Below are 10,014 nucleotides of genomic sequence, written 5' to 3'. Positions count from 1 at the left end.
GTAGATATTGTGTGATTCTAACTAATTTTTGTTTAGTAACGATTTTAATTTAGGGTCGGGTTTTTGTGAGAATTTGACGTTGACAGGAATATTATGCTTAATGGCTAGTTTTGTCCAAGTGTGGATAATTCTTGAGCTGCTTTCAGAAACAAAAGGTAAACTGCAGTGTAATGTACTGTTGTTGGGTTTGTTAGTGTCAATTTTGTTCGAGAGTTGAGTTTTGTTGTGGTGAATGTTGGAGAGTTTTTCAACAATAGCTGGTGGGAATCTATTGGTGTGAATAAAGGAATGCTTTATGTGGTTAATTTCTTCATTTATGTAATCCATTGAACAGAGTCTTGTAGCTGTATTTATGAGGTTTTTTAAATGTATTGATTTTTTGTGTGGTGTCATGAGCGGAATTCCAGGGGATATAGAGGCCAGTGTGTGTGTTCTTGCGGTGAATTTTGGTTGTAAACTGTGTGTCCGATCTAATAATTTGGAGGTTAAGCAAAGATAACTGTTTATTGTTTTCGTGTTCTATGGTAAATTTGATGTTGGGATGAATGGAATTTATGTATTTAAGCCATACATTCTGCGCTTCATCCCCCACTATACTGGTACAGATATGTCATTGACACTTTTGCTGGTTTCACTTCTACAGAAGACACACTAACTTCCTTTAAACTGTTCTTTTGGACTATAATGTGAAGGTCTTTTCATAATGATATTTAAGACGAAATTAATTCTGTTTTATTACAGCTATCCACGACTTTCTTTGACTACCATTCTCCTTCTTCAATTGCCTTTATATCTACAAAACCTCATTTGCATTAGATCTACGTAACATCAACACCTAGTGCAAAATAATAATTGATGTTACTTTTAATTATAGAAATGGGAGATACTAGATACTAGAGTTGGCCTGAAAATTACAGCCCAGTTATTTTTACTTGGATCTTATTGAAAATCCTTTATAAAATCATCTAACGAAATATAATATTGTTATAACTTAGAACCTTCTTGGCATAGTTATGTCACATTAAGACTCAAAGCTCCTTCTAGCTGACAAACAAAGTATATCATTCAAAATATAGCTTACAATACTACTTCTAACTGTATTATGAACTCTATTGAAAAATTCTAATACAAAAAATAAGAACACCGAATTGTCTACTTGTCAAGTCTTCCTAGCGGTTTATCTTCCAAGGTCCATGGTAGACAGACTGGATGATATATCATCCCTTATTTTAACTAGCTATGCTGTTGCTGGGTTAATTCTTCTTGGGGTAAATGATTGGGCTCCTCAGTAGGTTGAACTTTTCTTTGAAGTTTCCCAGTTAGCTGTTTTCCTACTAACTATACTTTGTCAGAATTTAAAAATATGGATTCTTCTTTTTTTGCCAATTGTCAAAATAAAAGGTTTTTTGTTACATTTCTTAATAGTATCAATATATTCTATTGTTACGACAGCGGAAGTCACGCGACGCTGGAGTTTCTCGAAGTATCATGAATTATCGGGGAAGCCCGAGTTTGTTCAGGACGCCCTCCTTTTTAGTATATAAGCCTGGCAAGAAAAACCACTGTGGTTGAAGAGATAGATAATTGAGTCAAGCGAACAGTAGGCACAGTAAGTAAAGTGTGTGAATCGCTGTGATTTATAGCGTGGGTTATAAAAGTTGTTAACTCTAAAGTGACTGTGGAAATTCTGTGTATTACTAAAATTTGTACCGAGAAAGAATAAACTAGTTTTAATCAAGAAAGGACTTGTATTGCTGAAGTTTCTTGGAAAGAATTTCTAAGGAAAACTGGCAAACAAGCAGATACGTAACAAATTGGTGTCAGAAGTGGGATGGAAAAAAAGAAAAAAAGAAAGACGGAAACGAGAAGTGACAAATCAAACTACGACTTAGCAGATTTGATGGTAGCAATACAAGAACAGCAAAAGAAACAAGAAGAACGAGAAAAGAAACAAGAAGATAGATTACAGCAGTTATTGGAAGAAAAAGAAAAGAAACAAGAAGAGAGATTACAGCAGTTGTTGGAGCAAAATGTAAAGAAACAAGAAGAGAGACAACAGCAGTTGTTGGAGGAAAAAGAAAAGAAACAAGAAGAGAGATTACAGCAGTTGTTGGAGCAAAATGTAAAGAAACAAGAAGAGAGACAACAGCAGTGGCAAGAAAACCTGCAAGAGTGGCAGCTCGAACAGCAAAATAAACAATAGAGATTACAGTAGTTGTTGGAGGAGAAAGAAAATGAAAATGTTTGGTATTCAGCACTTCCAGTATTGGAAAGTCTAAACTTTATACCGTATAGTAAATTATTCCCAAAAATTTTTTACCAACCATTTACCTGTGCTGTATTCCATATACGAGACCATTTGATATCTTTTACACATACTTTTCACTTACAATTATATTCACTGTGCAGACAAAATTTCTCCACAGTGTGTTACCTCTCGTTTTTAAGATCCTAATTTAATCCAAACATTTTGTTAGGCACTAAACAGTTTTTTTTTTCAATGAGGATAAAACTGCATATCCAAACTTGCATGCTTTTCATCTTAGTGCACAATTGGAACGATAACTTTGTAATCATTAGATTTTCTTCAATTGTTCTTCACAATTTATTCTATTTAATAATGTTAGATGGGCTTTATTTTTTATATAATTGATCTTAATCTGTATTCAGTAAATGCCAATTTTACTAGTTTAAAGAATTCCCTGATTTTATTCACCAATACAGCGTCTACCCTATATTGTCTTACATATTTTAATCTATAGTTAGCTTTTGAAATTATGAAGCAATTTTTGATACAACTTTACAAACTTGTTTTTCATCACCCAAGGTCATATGCAAAATGTGGCCAAGATCACTCCAGTAGTGATACCACTCCTAATCCCTTCGCTGGCAGGGGTGATAAAATTAAATGTACAGTGTAAATGGAGTTAAAAATTAAAGCATGTATACACATTATAAAGATGTGAAAATATAAAACTTATTGTTTGTATGTTTAGTTTCTGAATTTTACGCAAGGCTACACGAGGGCTCTCTGCACTAGCCATCCCTAATTTAGCAGTGAAAGACTGGAAGGAAGGCAGCTAGTCATCACCACCCACTGCTAACTCTTCGCTACTCTTTAAACAAAAAATAGTGGAATTGATCGTCGCATTATAATGCTCCCATGGCTGAAAGGGCAAACATGTTTAGTGGAATGGGAATTCGAACCCGTGACCCTCAGATTGCAAGTCAAGCACCCTAACCACCTGACCATGCCCGACCTTAAAAAACGTATCCATTCTTTACCTCCCCTCTTACATACACAACATAGTTTATTTTTTTAACTGTTCTAAAAATAAAAACATATCCTTTTGTCACTTTCTTTTCAAGAACTTATATAAAAAATATTAAATATCAATTATATTCAAAATAGTTTATTTCTATTTCAGTTTAGATTCCTTACTAATTTACCTCTATTAAATAACAGGAAAAAATAAATAAAGCTTGTATAATTACAAAAACATTTACAATAACCTGAAAACTGAGCCAGTTAACCATGTTTTGTCATTTCAGGAACATGACAATCAAGCTGTGGTTGTATGGTGTACAGAGCATTTTTCGTTACTCAGCCATTTTTGGTATATACGTGTAGTATAAGTGCATATATTATAGTCCTTTATTTTTCTTTCTTCACGTGAATTTTGAATTTGCCTGGCATACTTCTTTAATAAAATATATGTTTTGTCATGGAACAAAGAATTATCAGTCATCAAAGCATTTTCCATACCTTAGTCATTTTGAATATATGCGTGTAGTACAACTACATATATCTTCGTATGTTAAAGGCCCTTATTTTTGTTGCTCCATGACATTTTTATTTTCATTGGATTTGTCTGACTTTCTTCAGTAGTATGCAAGTTCTGTTCCGGAGCAAAGAAAGTATTAGAATTACCAGAGTTCCCTGTCTCGGTCGTTTTGGGTATATGTACACAGTGTCACTTCATTTATCTTTGCATATTATGGTCCTTATTTTCTTTGTTCTATGGTTATTGTGATGTCAATGAATTTGCCTGATTCTCTTCTTTAATAATATATATATATATTTTCACATAAATAATTTTTCAGAGCCCTATAAGCGTTTTCCATACCCCAGTCCCCATTGGATATGTGTGGTGCTACATGCTAATTTTTGTTTTGAATCCATCTGGTTTTATTCTTTAACAATAAATAATTTTTGTGTGTATAGCAAAGAAATTTTGAGTCAGCAAATTGCTTTCCGTACCTCAATTGTGTGTGTGTATGTACACATATTGAAGGCTTTTATTTTTAATGCTTCATACACATTTTTATGTAGTTTATTTAAATGTTAACATTTTCCTAAACTAAAAATGTATTTCCCATAGATACTTACCTCCCCTCACAAAATAACATTTCTTGACTAGTACTGCCCTCTATCGGTGTAATTTTTCAACATTTGCCGCTAGCCTTTCACCTCCCGTTTCTACATATCTACATGTAAATGATTTGCAACAGCTTCCATCAATAGGAGTGTGGCACAAACCCTATTATAACCAGCCCCTTTCCACAATTGCTCTCATTAATCACTTCGAGATTGGTCATAGGATCTACACCACATATCACCAGAAAGTGGGAAATGTGAGAGGAGGTAAGTATCTATCGGAAAGACATTTTCAGTTTAGGAAAATTTTAACTTCCGATACGATATCTTACCCCCTTTCCCAAAATAGCTAGAATCCCACATTGAACTGGTGAAAAAATGATCCCCTTTAGGAAGTGCCTAAAGGAAGACCATGAGGTGTAGAATAAAAAAAGATAATATCACACTACAGCGGGAGACTGCACCGCATCTGTTCCAAGTATACTCTGTTCTTTTAGGACTGTGTTGCAAATATAAAAGGAGAAAAAACATGAAGGAATCCCATAATGTGTATTACCTATTAATAGGCCCTGGGTGTCGAGTGCTAGGACACAACAGACCATAGTGGTAGTTCGATCTCGTCCAACATCTAGCAGCATCTAGAATCGTACATCAGTTCCGTGGTAGGCAAAGGATCACCTAACTCTTCACTTCGAAATGGGAATTAGTAGGGAAGACGAGCTTCCATACCAAAATCTGTCTCCACTTGCATGCATTTCTAACCCAACCAATACCTGATCCACCACGAACCAACATCCAGCAGATGGTAAGAAGGTGGAAATCTCTAGTGGGATGACATCTCCAGTCCAAGACCTAGTGGTATTGGGTATGTTTCTTCCAGTCTGCAGGATGAGGATATTAAACTGTACACAAGAGGGAATATATTTACTACATCCAGCTTCAACCAACACCAGACACACTGAGAATCGACATTCAGCAGATTGTAGGAAGTGGGACCACAAATCTGGGTCACATCTCCTGCTCAAAACCTGGAGGCATTGGGTATTTTCATCCAGTACACATGTGAGGATTTACTTAGCTGGACCATCTTCAAAAAACATCCAACCCCAGGGAACTGCATCAGGAGGATGGTAGGTAGGAGGAACGTTTCAGCCTGAGGGGCAAATTGCAATATATATATATATATATATATATATATATTAATATGGCATAGTGCTACAACCAAAATATAGAAGTATCTGGTATTGTACACCAGGTCTGCAGTAGCAAGCGCCATACACCATCGGCATCCTCAGAAAGCAACCACAATATCTCAACTGAGTCATCACTTTGGAGGACAGGCCTCCATGGTCCACCACCCCAGTGGCAAAAACAGTCTGGAAACCGCATATCCAAAGACAGTGCAATAGGTGGCTGTAAAACCCTATTTTGAAATGCAGAGCTACCATGTCGACAGAGTTGATCATCCAACACCTGGTAGCATCAGATACGTGGTAGGAAGAGTCGTAATGCCACAGAGCATCCAGAAACCACAGCCAAGGGAACGGGCTTGGAAAAATCAGCGGGAAAAGAGTCGTAATGCCACAGAGCATCCAGAAACCACAGCCAAGGGAACGGGCTTGGAAAAATCAGCGGGAAAAAGAGTCGTAATGCCACAGGGCATCCAGAAAACACAGCCAAGGGAACGGGCTTGGAAAAATCAGCGGGAAAAGTTTTTTCTACAACAAGACAGCTGTAAGGTTTTCTACCAATATGTTTTGTTTCATGTCATTTTACTCTATTGTTTGATCCTTGTTGTTTTCTAGAAACTATATAACTGTAAAGATTTGTCCTGGTGTGTGTGTTCTTTGATGAGTGTACAGTCTGGAATGAACATACTTATGAAGCAAAAGACCACTAAAGAGAACCACTAGAGATGACAATTGAACAGACACATGACTAATAGACAACATCAGTCTAACATGAGAAAATTGAGGTGGCGACAAATTCACCAATGCATTAGGGTTTGAACAACACAATGGAATAGGATTCCAAATGTTGGGAATCAAGATAAGGGAAAGAAAAATCTTTGAAATGCATAAGCATGATCTTCAGATGTATGAGGCATACTACCTCCTGACCAGAGTTAATACCCAAAATAGTGGGTATGAACCCCAACATCAGGTGAGGGAAAACTGAAGATTGGCCCCTAGAATCTTCACCAAGAAGGGTAGTTTGAGAAACGTAGGAAACAGGAGATAAAGGGGGGGGGATTGGCTGTCCAAACTCTCATCCTTTCTGTCAGGATCAGGTACGACAGGATATTCCTTTTGTGTCGGTGAAGGCTGCATGAACAGGGACATTTTTCATTGAACACTTGCCATAATTTCCTCAGTTGATAACTGAGTACTTAACCTGGTAGTAATGGATGTTAAACCTGCAGCAGCATTAACACCCGTGGAAGTCCTAACTATTTGAAAATGTATGTGCATACTGACAGTTTCATTCATGAAGCAAAAAAAGAATAAATAAGAAAAATTAGAAGAAACAACCTAGCACAGTTTAAAATATGAAAAATTAAAGAAAAACGTTGACAAATTTGCAAGCAAAAACAAGCATGTCTGTACAGTACTACCGCCAAATGAGAAGTGATGAATGAGTGCAAAGATGGAGAGTGCATTGGTTACGATAAGGGTTGTATCACGTTCCTATTGGTGGAGAGCTGCTGCATAATCATTTACATGTGGATATGTATAAGCAGGAGGTGGAAGACCGGTGGCAAGCATTGAAAATTTGCACCGATAGAGGGCAGTACTAGTCAAGAAAAGCTAAGATATTGTATCAGAATTTGTTGGTGATACAGGTAGTGTATGATTTCATTGTCATAGTCACATTTCGTTTTACATGCATTGCCATAAATTATTTTGATTTTTTTTTTCACTTGCTTCTGCAGAATAACGATCCATCTGCATTATACCCACACCTTAAAATAAGCTTAAGCAGTTTGGAAAATGTTACTAAACCCTTGATGAAGAATTACAGACAGAACTTGTTCATACTAACTTATGTTAAAACGTAGATTACACTGAAACTTACCTTTCAATCTTAGCCTCGAATATCTCCGAAACCATGGCATACAAGACACCACCACATATGAATCTTATAGGCACTCTCACACTTAGGATAAGTTTCATAGTTCCTTCAAACTATGCTCCTCCTTTTGCTTCGTGTTCGAAAGGAAAAAAATTATTCATGTCCCAGAGCAACTGCTTTTAAGGTTAATAATGTTTTGGTGCAACACCATCAGAAGGTGTTTCATTAAGATGGAGGTTTTCAGGTCAGTTTTGTTGCAACATTTGAAAAGCAAGTAAAATGATCTTAAAGGTTTCTACAGAGATAGCAGAGAAATATTGATATAATATTTTAATAGAGATGATATGTTTTGCTATTCTACTATGAAAGGACAAAGTTATTAAGTACGTATTTTTTTTATAGATAATCAGAATGAGAAATCTACATTGAATGTTAAATCCTATACTTCTCATTTTGGTTCCATTGATAAGTTGGATGACTACAATGTCCAAGAAGTGTTAGATCATATTTCAATCTTAAAATTATGAATTTACAATAACTTCTTCTGTTTTTGTTTATTTTTACTTTTGGTGCAAAATTGAAAACTTTGTTTAGTATTTAGCATTTCCAGTATTGGAAAGTCTAAACTTTATACTGTATATGAAATTATATCCAAAAATTCTTTAACAATCATTTACTTGAGCTGTTTCAGGTGTTAGACCAGGTGATACCTTCTCATCTACTTTTAACTTACAAATATGTTCACAAGCAGTGTGATCTCTCTCATTTTCTTAAGATCCCAATTTAATCCAAATGTTTTTCTACAACAAGACAGCTGTAAGGTTTTCTACCCATATGTTTTGTTTCATGTCATTTTACTCTATTGTTTGATCCTTGTTGTTTTCTAGAAACTATATAACTGTAAAGGTTTGTCCTGGTGTGTGTGTTCTTTGATGTATTTGTAATTCTAAAAAAGGATATTGAATTGTTAGAAAAGGATTAGAGAATGCAAGGTTTCTCACCAGTGTGTATTCACTGATGTATCTGTAATTGACCATTTGTTCCTAACTGTTTTACACACACACACACTGTTCAACTTTAATGTTTGACCCAAGTTTGTACTCTTTTGTCTTTTTAATTCACCATTTGTTAAAAATGGTTTTCCACCCACTGTACAACTGTAAAGTTTCTCCCTAGTGTGTATTCTTTAATGTACTTTTAAGACACTATCTTTGCCAAAGTGTTTTCTACAAACCATACAACTGTAAGGTCTTAGGTCCTCTGAGTAGTATGGAACATCACTTAAATTACTTATTGAGGATAGGTCAAGGCCTATAAACTTGTCTTTGCATAAAAAAAATAATTACAGGTCTGATTTAGGTTTACAAGATTGTTAACCCCTTACCTACTGGGGCTATTTTGTCTTATCGTGAGGGCAAAATCACATTTGTGAATTGAAAACATTATAGAGAACTTATATTTTATTGAATTTCAGATTTTATTTTTGTAAATAGTACCATAACATTCAATTACTTGTACAAAATTATATTATTTAATGAAGTTTAAAGTGAAATTTAATAAAAAAAATCCCAAAATATGCTTGAGACTATAAATAAGTGCCCATAAGAGATTTTTCAACATTTAAAAAAAAATTTTCCTTGCACTTTACAACTAGTCCTGCCATCTATGATTGGTATCAACCTTTTTCTAGTCTGATTTCTTTATAAAAAAGCTTCTGGGCATGTTAAACCTCAGTTGTGAAGGTTTTAGCCAAGCCTAGTCGAAAGTGTTAATTTCAGTACCATGTTATTCCAATCTCTGTATTTAACAGTTACCAAATCATAGGATGATAAGCAAAGCATGTGATGAAATGTTGTTCTCTAGTTTTTACAATATGAATGTGGGTGGTGCTTATTATAGCAACTGCCATTTTATGTAGAGGTTGTATTTAGTATTGGTCAATAGTACTTTATTTATATGCCTTAGAAAATTTGCTTCTGGAAAAAACTACATGGGACGTATGTGACTTAATACCTTAAGTCATGCTGTATCGTATATCTATTTATATTAATCATTATATTGAAAAATTAACTCAAAAGAGAAAATTTTTTAGGAAAGAAGTTGATCCACAAATGTTAGGGTTAAGAGCTATCGAGTGGTGAGTGCAAGGTCTTTACGTGAATTAGGCTTATCATTTGAACTAAAAGTTTGTGATTTTTTATATTCTTTTGCATCTAAATTAATAGTTTTAAGTTCAATAATTGAATGTAATTTTATATTTAGTTCATAATAAAAATATGATTCAGTATTTAGAATGATAAACTTGTGTGATTTGTACGTAACTACTACTACTAGTAGTACCAGTACCACATAAGAATTTTATATTTTTCCTTCTTACTATCTTTACTTTGTAGTAAGACCAACACTTCTGTTGTTGTTCCTTTAGAATTAAAACAGTCTAAATGATCTATATAAAGTTTATTCTGATGTTTTGCAAATGGTTTAAAACTCAGTGTACAAGTGACAACAATAAAACCCAGGGGAAGCTATGACATTCTCACAGTTGGGGTGTCAATACACTGAAG

The 10,014-nt window shown here is 34.8% G+C and overlaps 1 protein-coding gene across 1 annotated transcript in view; it reads right to left on the bottom strand.

The window, feature by feature from the left end:
- LOC106461908 (zinc finger protein 883-like) overlaps window positions 1–5,767 on the bottom strand; it is a 23,603-nt gene extending 17,836 nt beyond the window's left edge. The window contains exons 1-2 of the mRNA XM_022389002.1: window positions 5,657–5,767; window positions 4,711–4,777 (exon numbers count right to left, since the gene is read on the bottom strand). Coding sequence (XP_022244710.1) covers window positions 4,711–4,777; window positions 5,657–5,767 — 178 coding nt within the window. The remainder of the gene's footprint in view (window positions 1–4,710; window positions 4,778–5,656) is intronic.
- Window positions 5,768–10,014: the final 4,247 nt, after the last annotated feature.

Source organism: Limulus polyphemus, unplaced genomic scaffold (genome assembly GCF_000517525.1).
Source record: "Limulus polyphemus unplaced genomic scaffold, Limulus_polyphemus-2.1.2 Scaffold1057, whole genome shotgun sequence".
Classification (NCBI taxonomy): domain Eukaryota; kingdom Metazoa; phylum Arthropoda; class Merostomata; order Xiphosura; family Limulidae; genus Limulus; species Limulus polyphemus.
Note: the sequence above shows the minus strand (reverse complement) of the source record. Positions and strands in the feature narration are given on the sequence as shown.